Below are 13,343 nucleotides of genomic sequence, written 5' to 3' on the forward strand. Positions count from 1 at the left end.
TTCCTGACTCATCGTCGTCCGTTAGGTCGTGACGAGGCAGAGATCTGGCCTGAGGACCTTCTGCAGGGGCCTCAGAAAAGAAACCACATCAGCTGTTTGTCGTCAGGATAAACACACATGCTCTTCACCTCATGTCTGCCTGACATCACTGTATTTATTACAAACACTGTTAATCTTTATTTATCTGTAGACCGGTGATCCAAACATTAATACGCCCTGATGTCCACCGACACTTAGAGTACTTCACCTCAGACAAACAGCACTCAGTGTAGCTTGTTAGAGCAGTAACTTCTTTGTTTGTATGTGTTTATAACAGACAAATGTGAAAATCATTCAACTTCTTGTTCTCTGCAACAGACCTCCGAACCAACAGATGCTTGTGAACTTCTCCACATCATTAGTAAGTCTGTAAAAAATGTAACCAACATTCAGTCTGGTTTTTACTTCCTCAACACAAATCCAGTTATCCCATTCTGTTTCTCCAATGATGTGGATCGCTAGTCGAAATCTAGTCGCTTTATCTTGCCTTTTCTGGCTGGAAATTGAACTTAGTAAACTGTACTCTCTCCTGAACCTGAGAGAAAATCTGTGTTTTTAGTGGTACTGGAGCTGCTGGTCTACTGCTCCATCATTTGGCAAAGTTGAGTCAGTCAGGTGAATCCAAACAGCAGACACAAAATAACACATTTGAACTTACTGATGGAGGAAACTCTTAGATTTTAGATCAAAGAGAAACAAACCTCACCCTCCCACATACACTCAGCTGGATAGGTAAATCCAGAGTTAATGTAAGGCTCAGTGAATCCTGAATCAGAGAATCACATTGAGTTGATGTGGATTTGTGGTGCAGGCCCTCCGTCTGTGTTGATGGAGGCTGGAGGTCTAACAGGTCAATAAGCTCCATGTGGCAGCTCAGGTATCGAGTAACACACGTTTGGCTTCTGGGTCACTAATAGATCCTTAATGGCTCCCCCTCACCCCAAACTTCACGTTCTCTTAAGAGAGGGATGAATTAATCTAGGACCTGCAGTGACCTCTGACCCTCTGCATCATCACAGGTATAGCTTTTGTTTTCCTTTGTGCCCTCAGGGCCAGTTCACATGCACCTACAAGCTGTGTGGGTTCTCTCTGGGAACTCCAGCTTCCTCACACAGTCCAAAAACACGCAAAATTGAGGACACTGTAAATTGTGTAAAAGTGAGAGTGATTATCCGTTTGTCTCTGTATGTTGGCCCTGTAATTAACTGGTGACCTGTGCAGCCTGCACCCTCAAGTGGAGGATTAGAAAATGGAAGTTTGTTTGGTTGAAGTGTCATCTTCTATTTCTGTTTTTCTCTTGAACACCTTTACCATTTATTGAATTATTTTACATGGTAGTATGCTCTGTAAATATGCCATAGTTTGCTTAGGTTGGATTTGTTGTTTTTACCATTTTATTCCACGCATCTTTGGTGTTTTTTAAAAAGAAATTAAAAAATTCAGGTGTCAGGTATGACCACAAAAAAATGACTCATAAAAAGGCTTTGTAATTGGATAATCTTTTGTAGGAGTCACCAAGATGAACCAGTTGGTAAGTCTCTACAGGTGTAAAGAACCTTTTTTCATGGAGAAAACATTCTGTGGACACTGCACAGCATTGAAAAGATTAGTCACAGCATCCATTTCACTCTGTTTGATTATCACCCGACTGCACTCCATTTAAATGTGATCTCCAGCCTTTTCCGCTCCATGATAAATGGTGCAGAAGTTTGTCCAGAAGGAGGCCGGCTGGAGTCATGAAACACATACAGTATGATGGTGGATGCTGATTCAGCAGTCAGGAACCACACGACTGATAAGCTCTACAATAGTTAGCATCAGATACGCTTCCTTTTCTCTGCGTGTCCTTCCTGTGAACAGGCGAAGAAGAGCAGGGAGGAAACGGGTGTTGGGACAGAGGTGGAGAGGCCGGTGCACATCTGGAAGGCGGGTCAGCTGGGAGAGTCACTCTTGATGACGATGAGAACTGTGTTCATGTCATACACGTGGGCAAGGCAGGGTGGCTCTTACAGAACGTTTGAGAATATTAAGTTTTCAAAATAAAAGCTTTTCACAAAGCCCTGTTGAGCTGGTGCAGGGAAAATAAATTACACCTACAGAATACATTTGAATTATTTAATTTTCCGCACAGGTGATGCCGCTTATCCAAATTACAATCACTTAAACAACAATCATGACGTTACATGGCAAGGCAGGGATCAACAAACAGAGGTCAGTGAGCATTTCAGAAAAAGAGAAAGAGCCAGTCCTCTGTCAGCAAAATGTCTTGCTGATGCCACTGGTTCATAATGCTAGAAAGGCAACACTAACTCATAACAGTAACCCAAATAAGCACTCATAAGAATCAAGACGAGACCCTCTATGAATGCACAAACTCTAAAGTAGGGCTGTAATCAACCATAGAAATTCATAGGCGACTGAAGCCTTAAAATTTCGACTCAAAATTGACAAGTCGTTATTCAAAACGGACGGAGCAACATAGCGAAGACAAGTTAGCTTACCGTTTATAATGATATGTTTGTAGTCGCGCTGTGATATGCAAACTGTTGCTGGCAAACTTTGCATTCGACTTTTTTTTATCGCCATCTACTTTTATAAAATGCTGCCACACTGTCGATGTCTTTGACAAGGATGTTAGAGGAGGACGAGGACTGACTTTAACTCAACATTAAATAAAACCACCGGACGTTCTGTAGTCTTTCTGTCTCCTGTGGGTTGGGCTAATCCAAAATACTGAAAACAAGGGGGGTGTTCTCTGACGACACGCTGTGACCTGTGGAATCGGGGTGCTCTGAAAACACCCCCATTAGCACTTGCTGTATGAAATTAACACGGCAAAAAGTATTGACTGATTAATCGACCAGTCGACCGGGACTTTACAGCCCTAACTCTAATGCAGATGGGCCACAACAGCAGAAGGCCACACTGGGTGCCACTCCTGCCACTGTACTGTGTGTCATTTGTACCTAATAAAGTGGTCAGTGAGTGTATATGCCAAGGTTTATTGGACATATGTTTGTGTGTTTGCCAAAATGGAGCCTATATTTTCCTTCATTCATCTTCTACTGCTTTATCCTCCACATGAGGGTCGCTGGTGCCAATCCCAACTGACAGTGAGCGAAAGGTTGCCAGTCCATCACAGGGCCGGAGCCAAAATCTTGTATTTAATAATTATAAACAGCACAAACATCTGCCTCTTCCTCTAATATGTTTGTTTCCAAGGGAACATCATCAGACACTTTAGGAGCTTCTACTATAGTAGCGGACATCATAACACAGCCCTCGACCTGTTCCTCCATCTTGAGTGTGTGTCTGTGTTCATTTAGACATGAGCAGCATGTGTGTGTGTGTGTGTGTGATATCAGGCCAAAAAACACGTTGTCAGCAGTTTGTGTGGTGAAAGTATACACTTCCGACTCCTCAAGCTTTTCATTATGTCTCCTTTCTGTGATCCTGACTGTGGGATTCAGTCATACCTGGCATCGGTTCAACCATCTGATCCACACTAAATGATAAATTCACGCTCTGAGTGGTTTCTAAAATACGGGGATTAACAGCAGCCTTACTTCCTCCCACACATCCTGTACTTTCTCAAAACCAAAACCAAATCTTTTTTTAAAACTATTATCTAATCAAAGTGGCAAGGCAGAACAGATCCCCCCACACGCAAACACAGCATTAGCCTGTATTATGTCAGGTAATGTTGTCGCACTTGACTAAAGCAACATGCACAGAACACTTTCTCTTCCTCACTTGGAGTCATAAAGGGTTTTTTTGTTCTCAGTTTGTTGATTCAGTGTAAAGTGACACCAGAGGCAAGAATGAGCATGCTACCTCTCCTGAAAACTTCCCAGATCACTGCTGACCTTTAGTCCTGGAGGTCACTGACACACAAAGCTTGCGAGAATGACATACCTGAGCCCTGAGCAGACAAGTGCATGTAAATGGGACGAAATTAAGTTGTCAACAGAGAAGTACAACATTTTTAAACATGTTTTACTTCCTCAATAATGTGTTTTAGTCTAATTTCCATAGACAAGGACTTCAATTTATTTAGTAGCTTTTGCTACAACAGCCCTGTCTTATATCTATTATTAATTCTAGTTTCTTTGAGTACCCTGAGTCCTACAGGTCAGGGTGTTAGTTGCAGCCCTCGATTAAATCTTGGTCCTCACTACAGGCTACAATGATGAGAAATTGATATGTGTCTGGGGAGGATGACGAACGTGAGAAAAACAACACTTTTGGTTCTTTCTTCAAGGCGAAAACAAGCCTTCGGTGTTTTGGATACACAACTGGTTACTTATACAGGCTTATAAATCTTTGTGGTGGAAAAGATTATGCTTTCAGTTCTGTGGGTAACAAAATTAGTAGCAACCAACAGCAAAAACCAGAAACATGACACTTATACCTACGAAGCAGATGAAAGCGCCACCACCTGCCTACAGAGCCACTAAACCACATAATGTCGGTCGATCTGCCTGCACTTGTCCAGGATATAAATGTATTTTCCCGGCAACGTTTCACAGGAACAAAAGTGGCAGAGAGAAACTTAAGTAAGAACACATGCTGTCATCAGTCGCATGATTCAGCTGAGTGACGTGATAATGACAGACTCAGCGTGATAAGCCAGACTCCACGGAACAGAGGACATGGAAGGTGGGAAGACATTTGTGAGATGAAGTCACAGTAGTGTGTTGAAACAAGTCAGGGTGGCGGCGGAAGGCGTTCAATCACTCTGACATGACAACACAAAGACACCACTTCCCAGAATGGAGAGAAAAAAAACAACTTGCTGGAGTCACCAGACGAGTTGTGAGGATGAGGCCTTTAACTTACTCAGAGCAGGATGTGTAGAGTCAAACTGACGCTCGTCTTCGTTTTAACGTGAGTCACTGGGACTGGGATTCATCACAGCTGCTGTTACTTTTATACTTAATATTAGCGTTGCATTATCTTAAATGTTGCAGCCTTTTTTTAATTGGTGATTACTTGTTGAGTGGACTCGACAAAGTACATTATATGCAGTATTCGATACAGGGATGCAATTGTACTGCCAATATTGCAATATTGTGAAAGCAAAAGATAAGGTAAGCTATGACAAGACAATACAAGTTAAGATAAGCTAACATAGGATACAACAGGATAAGATAAGAGACAAGACAAGTTAAGATAAGATAAGATAGGATCAAATAAGATAAGAGACAAGTTAAGATAAGATAAAATAAGAGACAAGATACGCTCAGATAAGATAAGAGACAAGACAAGTTAAGATAAAATAAGATAAGAGACAAGTTAAGATAAGAGGAAAGACAAGCTAAGATAAGACACAAGTTAAGATAAGAGGCAAGACAAGTTAAGATAAGCTAAGATATGAGACAAGTTAAGATAAGAGACAAGACAAGAGACAATTCAAGTTGAGATAAGATAAGATAGAGAAGACAAGGTAAATCCTTAGGATAAAATAAGTATCACAACAAGGGTATTTACAGTGTTACAGCAACAAAGACAGTCAAGTAAAGTTAATAAACATGCATTTTAACATCTATAGATATACAATAAAGAAAAAGCTATTAAGAAAATAAAAAATACCAACAGAGAGTAATCATAATCTATACAGCATGAGATTATAGAGGATTACACCTACAGTACCGTTAGTACACATGCTGGATCTAAAGTATAAAATCTTACTTACTTGAGTCTATACAGTATTATCGCATCCTGAGATTTTCATACCATAACTTTCCTAATATCATATAAAATATTAACGTCTGTCTCCCCAACATTTAATCCCAAATGAGGACAGAGCATTGTACAGTCTACTCCTAAATTGGACAGCAGCTGTGCTTTGCGCTGTGGTGACCATGATGCAGACAGACACCAATCACCACGCTATTGGCTGCATATTTGGGTGGGAGTAAAAAAAAAAGACCAGTGATCTCTGAAGTCTAGACAGTCTGCAGATGTGTTTGTGCTCAGGACTTTACTGACGGACACAGAATCATTAAACACCTGTGGTTGTCTAGTGTGAAGCTGAGCACCCATTCCTCTCTTAACACCAGGAGAGATTGTCTTAGTACCACATTCCATGTGAAGCTCTGCTTTGTCTTTAAAATGGCCAAAAGTGATAAGCAGCAGACAAGAAGCAGGAGAGCAACAGGTGAAGAGGTTAGAGCCCTGAAAGCTGAGAATACGTGTAGATATATCCTTGGCTTTAAAATGACTTTATTTATGCAATAGATGACAAGTGCTACCCTTGTCCAGGGTTGTTCTTGCTGTGAGGCAACAGTGCTAACAGTGGAGCACATGTGGTCTACACTGAATTAAGGGTGGCAGCCTGACGCATGAATGAATGAATCTGAGTGATTTTGAGTAGTTTCACTGTCATTTCATGTTTTGTATAACATATTTTTCTTTCAACCCATTACAGCGGCTTCATCTGCAACATCATCCACCTGTCTAATTATCTGGGCCATCAGTCTAAGACTTAAAACTTGTCTTCTTACTCTAGCCTTCAACTACCTCCTTTTTTTTCAAAGTTAAAACAGGATTTTTACCTTTTGACTTTAGACTTTTCCTTTTCATTCCACCCTGTGTTGTGTTTTATTGTTGTATTTGCTTTCTAAATGTTATTTTCCTTTTATTGTGAAGCACTTTGAGGTGCAATCCTTATATGAAAGGTGCTATATGCATAAAGTTTATTATTATTGTTAATATGAATAGATTTATTGCAATTCAATATCTCCTGTTTGTAAAACACATTGAAGCGTGCTTTAGTTAAAAAGATCTTCTCATCACTGCAGACTTAACAGAGCAGAGAAGAGTCAGTCAGAATCAGACCACCCAGCATGTTGAAAGACGACACTTGATGGGTACCCAGCGCATTAAAAAAAAGTCGGCCATATGAGACAACTCTGGGGTGAGACAGCTCTTGTCACTGAGGGAAAACCTGGCATCTATTTGCACAGATGCAACCTCTGGGAAAAAGAAACCCTGCTGTGTTAACCTTCACTGTGGGCAAACCTGCGTAGGGTGGGGGGAGCTCAGTGCCCCCATCACTCATCGGCTTACTCCACCACCCATGTCTGCCCCCCAAAAAACATTCCTCAGGGCCTTATCTCCAGTTATCGTAAACAGTGAGGGGGACCCACCCATGTGAGTGTGATTCAGGGGTCAGAGGTCACAGTGGGCCGGTTTGTTTTGCACCAGGTATTCCTCCTGAATGACATCACTGCTCGCCGGGGGGTTGTTTATCTTTCAGACAGAGTTGATTAGAAACAGACAGCTGCTGCGTGCCATAGTTTTAGGCTCAGGTCTGAAATTCCCTACGATGGTGTGTTCAGTTGAGTTCAGTGAGACGGTGCAACAGGTACTGTGAATAAGTGTTACCTGTGGAACCCACTTTTTCTTTATGATGACAAGCTGTTGTGACCACATTCACGATATCAATGACCTGACAAGAGCTAATTTGAGCACAATATAAGAATATAAACAATTTTTTGCACCATGTGATAGGTAAATAAGACTTTACGTCAGTATATCAGTTTGATAAATTAATCACAATTTCATTTAGTACATGTTATTTCATTAATCCTAATTAGGAGGCAATTTATTTACAAATTTACTTAAAAGAAATCTCCCCTGACCTATTCTTTGGGAATTGCTGTTGCATCACACAACACTTTTAAATGTGTCGAGACAAATGTTGCTTGAGTTTCTTGTGTGATGGACATCATCATCGCTTATCACTAACTGTTACGGGTTAGACAATCTCCTCTGTCGGACCAAAAACAACTCCCTTTCTGTTGCTCGCTTACTCATTTCAACACACGCTCTGAAAATGTCTGAGAATACTTTCAAAATCCCTTCTTTCCCAACAACTTTATCAAATGAATCTATTATTAAAACATTAAAAAGTAGCATAGATGTTGATAGTTTGTGAAACTTTTCTCACACTGTCAAAAACACGCCACCAAAATCTTCCTTTAAACATTCTGAGAAGATTTTCATTGAAATCCATTACCTTTTAAAAATGTAACCGATGATATAGATATACAGTAACATAGAGGCATATAGATATATATATAAATATATATATCTCTGATTTATTAATATTTGTTTTCTCAGTTAATACTTTTGATAAAATATCTCATTAATGTCAAAAAAGCATCATATCCTCACATTATTTATTTTATGTTGCAGGTTAAGTGTCAGTAGTTTGTCGTTTACACACCTGGTGTAGAATAGCAGAATATTTATAACCAAAGAAATAAAAAAAAAAGCGACGTCAGCTCCTCCAGACTGATGACACCTCCTGAGTCGTCTGAATCACAGCTGTTTCTGTGATGAACATCACGACCATTGCCCTCACTGTGACTCACAGGTTTACGCTGAGCTCACAGATTACAACACCTTCACGCACGCACACACACACACACACACACAATGACCAGGCTCACAGGGCAAATAATGACACAATCGTGCATCAGCTCTATGCAAAACCATGTGGTGACATTTTGGTTTCACTGAGAGGGTGAGAAAAACAGAATGGACCTATTTTTATTTAAAAAAGAGTATAAATGTCTCCTTTTCACAACATAAAGTTGGATATTTACATCCTAACTGTTTCTCAGAGGTTTTCAGATTCACAAGATTCATTTTTGATAAGAGTTAGAGTAAGCTGAAATATAGCTCCAAAATAAAAGTATTTTCCTGTGAAATATTGTGGATTAGTACAGGGTTAAGTTATAGATATATGTACATTTGATGTACTCTCCACTTCTGGGTTTAGACCAATAAGTGAGATTCAAGCAGTAAAGATGGAGAGGAGAAAGGATTTGAAGTCACCTCATCACCCACAGTGTGTCAGACAGCTGGACGAGGTCCAACACACAGTCTGCATGTCTCTCCAAGTCAGAGGCAGGATTTATGACACCATTATCTTTAAACTGACACAGTCACCATCTCAAAGGCCAAAAACCTGCAACCCACAGGCTGAGTATGCAGCAGAATAAGCTGTTATCGCTCCATAACAAAACCACAGGGAAGTCACACTGGAAACCTGAGCCAGGATGAAAAACATGCGTGTTTCTCCCCTGGAAGACAGGACGTGTTGTCACCCGCAGGCACCCGAAACACAAAGGACTGACTGAGGTGGCCTTTCACCCTCTGTCACAGGTCACCAACAGTGCTTCCCCTCTCTGTGAAATGGAGCAGTCTCATGCAGCCGGACTCATCCCAGGGTTCACATTGCCTGACACAAAATTATTATTCAGCAACTTTTGTTTGTTAGTTTGTGTGTGTGAAAGGAGGTAAGTTGATTAAAAAAAAAAACACCTAAATCTTCCCCCTCCCAAACACAACACACTGCCAGTTAATCCCACTGTTCTCATTTAGACACACACATGCTTAAAAAAATGAAAACAATCCTCTTTATTTTTTTCTCCTCACAATTTTCTTTATTTCTCCTCTGAGCCACAAAGACTGAAATATCTTCACTGCATCTCAAACCATTCTACATCTGTGTGTGTGCGAGAGAAAGCATGTGTTTAAATGTCTGTTGAATTTAAATATTAACCATGTCTGCTTCTTCTTCTTTGTTTGTGTAACACTGAAACACACACACACACACACACACACAGAAGAGAGTGGGAGAATCAGCCACATACCTCATCAGGTTCTGCAGACCCTGTTTGCTGGAGTTTCTCCTCAGCAGAGTGTTGGACATGTTGGCCTCTTTTCTTCCTCCACTTCTTCTAATTCTTCTCCTCTTGGGTCGAGAAACAGATCACAGCAGCTTCTGAGGGCAGTTGTTGTCCTTCTCGTCTTCTTCTCAACACTGGAGGGGCAGCTCTCTGTCCTGCAGCTGTACCAAACGCTCAGATAATGTGTGTGCGCGTGTGTGTGAGAGAGTTTAGTGCACAAACACACAGATACACTTACACACAGCTGTATATCAAACACTGGCTTTTCTCCCCTGCAATGTTTGTGGGGAATGTCAGGGTGCTCACAGTGACTCCCTCCTCTGTCTCTTGGAGGCTGGGTTTTTCAGTCATTAGCACTCCCACTTTCCACTCCCCTCACTCACTCTCTCTCTCGCTTTCTTTTCCTCTCTCTTTCTCTCTCTCTCTCTCACACACACACACACTCATATACTTGGGCCTCTCCCTCTCTGTCGTACATGTGGTTTTCATTGAGGAGCTCAGAGCAGCAGGGCCCAACATCTCTCTCTCTTGTCTGTTTTTTTTTCCTCCACTGCCTCTCTCCCTTTCTCTGCTCCACTTCGTCACATGGTCTTTCCTAAGGGGCATAGAAGACGATAACCCCCATACACACACACAAAAAAAGAACACAAGAAAAAAAAAACATCACCACCTCCTACCCAGTGACTGCCAAAGCAACACGTTAGACGAAAACACCAGGAGAAAAACAGCTGTGACATTAGAATAAATGAAACACAAACACAAAGCAACATCACACACTTAATTAAAAGCCGAGTGGTTTAAGTTTGTATCACGTACTTACACATCTACGTTGGCGTCTTTGTGGCTCTGTGTGCCGAGAGGCAGCGCGGACTGGCAGGTGCACACTCAGTGAAAGCTGGGCTGCCAGTGGGGACATCAGAAAAAAACAAAACAGATATTAGTCACTTAACAAAAGGCTTCCCTAATAATAATCATACAAATAATATAAAGTATGTATGTTGTCTTAAGGTTATCTCTCCATTAGGCTTACTTCAGGAACTGAAGTAACCTGTAGTGTCTGGCTCACTATACTTTCCACATAGTTTTAATGCCAAATACTGACTAAGAACCTTTAACAGAAGACCAAGGAATTATTATGATTATAAAATGTAACATGTCTACTGTTTTTCTTCTCCGTGGCTGGAAGGTTTCCCTCTTCCAATCGACTCACATCTGATTTCGTTGGAAACATCCACTTATATACGTCTCCTACAGTACTGCGCGTGATAACTGGTTTACTTTATTCTCTTGTAACACAGTCTTCACCACCATCACGGCACCTGTGATTGGCTTATCCAGCCTGGCTGAACTTGCCCTTCACGCGTTCAGAAACAAACTGGGCGTCTGCGTACCGAAGCCCTCATGCTCACATATTCAATGCACTGCCGTTACTATGGCAACCCTCTCAAATAAGTCTTGCTCGGTGGCACGTCAAACAAAAGGGCACTCCGGGAAGTGAGTACCGCCCCCCTCCCCTTCCAAACTCATAAAACAGAGCTACCATTTGCAACAAACACAAGCTGACCTGAGCACAACCTTGACACTTTGATGGTCTTAAACAAACAACACTAAAAGTGCAAAGGCTGGATAACACGCAATAATAACTATTCCTCCTATAAAAAGTGAACTGTTACGGTATTTCAATCAAAATTGTATTTTTATCACAACAGTTTGTGTCTTTAAGTCTAAATTCTCGCAATTCTCCAATAAACTAACACAGACACTGAATGGTCAATAAATTCTGCATTTATTTCTTTTTTTACATTTATTTACATTTCTACTCTGGGTTTACTGATACCACTTTTTTCTGACTTGGTACTTGCTGATACAGAGTATTTAATATTATAATTTCTTTGAAAAAAGCGTGAGACCAATTCCTTGATTTTTTGCTGTAAACTCAAAACATCTGGGTTTGACGGCAAAAGATGAAGAATATATGACAAGAGATTATTTCAAATTTTATTTCCAGGTATTTGCATCAAGAAATATTAAACAACTTAGAAGACACCAAATGTTTACGTTAGCAAAAGTACAGAAACAGATACAGAGACTTAGATAAAATCCTTTGCCATACATCATGTTAGCAGAGCACAGGTTGCAGTCTGCTCTAGTTTTATCATCATAGCTTATCTTAAAGTATTTCCAAACTGCTGACATTACAGCACGCCAGCTCAACTCACTTAAAGCTAAGTAAAGTGGTATTAGGTACAGTAGTGCATCCATAATTTCTACAGATGGTCTCCCCTTCAAAGGTCCAAAAGAGAACTCTTGAAATAATCACTGTTTTCCACAGCTTCGCAACCAAACAATGCACACATCACTTAAATGCAGCACTTTGTGTTACTCCCATTGCCATCAGGGGTGATTTGTGATCGTTCTTGCTCAAGGTCACTTTTACATCCAGAGAAATGAGGAACTGAAATTGACAAGCTGTCAATTTGTGGATGAACAGTTGTAGAAAAATTCAAAACTCTGAAATGGAGATACTGGCTAATGTCAAAAAGCCCAGTCCTCTGTAGATATGCTGAACAAGGACTCATGTGAGGCCAGTTTCTATGCAAAACAAAACTAAAAAGCAAATTTGACAAACAAAGAACAAATAGATATTTGTAAGTACCTATTGTATGAATATATTTGTGGAAACATGCACACTGATTGAGTGTAGCCAAGGCGTAGGATTACTTACATATCTATCCTGCTTTGTAGAGGTCTGTGCGGTTGTCATCAAGGAAACCCTTTCCCCATCAGTGTCCACCAGTGTCAGAATATCCAATGGCTCGATCGTCTTTGAAGGAGAAAAGTGTGATGAGAGATGAAACATGAGCTGGAAAACAAAGCCCATGCATAATGTGTTGATATACTTAACCAGGTACGTCGTGACACCGTTCCCTCTCGGATCAGAATACGAATCTTGGTAAGACCAGGACTGCCATGCACTCCTGAAAAATACAAAGTAAAAACAGGGGGATATATCTGAGTCCTCTTCTGTACAATTTAGGATGTTTTTTGCTAATTTTTTCTCTCCTGCCAAATTGTCCCTGCTGAATTTGTGCACACAGGTTTGAAAAAAATAATACTTGTTACTTTACACACTCACCATTCTGCTGGTTGCTATTGATGCCATTTTTTCTCTGCTTTGTCAAGAGTCAACTGCAGCAGGATGTGGTTACAAACTTTTAGGCGACAGTAAAATGTCCATATTTAAGTATTTTTATGTTGCTATAAGCTTTATTCATAATTTTGTTGTTATTATTATACTGTACAATTATGATTTGGGGGAAATACGGAGCTTCTATCACCCATGTGGACTACTGAGCTTTAACCAAAACACCTACTTTTCTCTCCACCCAACCCATCACACTCTCGCTCAAAGTGTTGTTGTCTTCTGTGCAACTGTGATTTGAACATGACGTTTGTGAGAAGCTAAAATTGTGAATATTCTATAATAAAAAACAAATGCGCAGCCCGACTGAGCATCCAAAGATATCCTTTTTTAGCAGTAGAATCCACTTCTGAAACTTTTTATGGGTGCTTCTTGCCGTTTCCAGCCATAGTCCAAGT

The 13,343-nt window shown here is 40.6% G+C and overlaps 1 protein-coding gene across 1 annotated transcript in view; it reads right to left on the minus strand.

Annotated features, from left to right (window-relative positions):
* The window catches only part of lsp1a (lymphocyte specific protein 1 a), a 29,481-nt gene extending 19,337 nt beyond the window's left edge, over window positions 1–10,144 (minus strand). Inside the window, exon 1 of the mRNA XM_044036478.1 lies at window positions 9,708–10,144. Within this exon, the coding sequence (XP_043892413.1) occupies window positions 9,708–9,766 (59 nt within the window). The 5' untranslated portion in view covers window positions 9,767–10,144. The remainder of the gene's footprint in view (window positions 1–9,707) is intronic.
* Window positions 10,145–13,343: the final 3,199 nt, after the last annotated feature.

The sequence above is a fragment of the Solea senegalensis genome, linkage group LG10, assembly GCF_019176455.1.
Source record: "Solea senegalensis isolate Sse05_10M linkage group LG10, IFAPA_SoseM_1, whole genome shotgun sequence".
In the NCBI taxonomy this organism is placed as follows: Eukaryota; Metazoa; Chordata; class Actinopteri; order Pleuronectiformes; family Soleidae; genus Solea; species Solea senegalensis.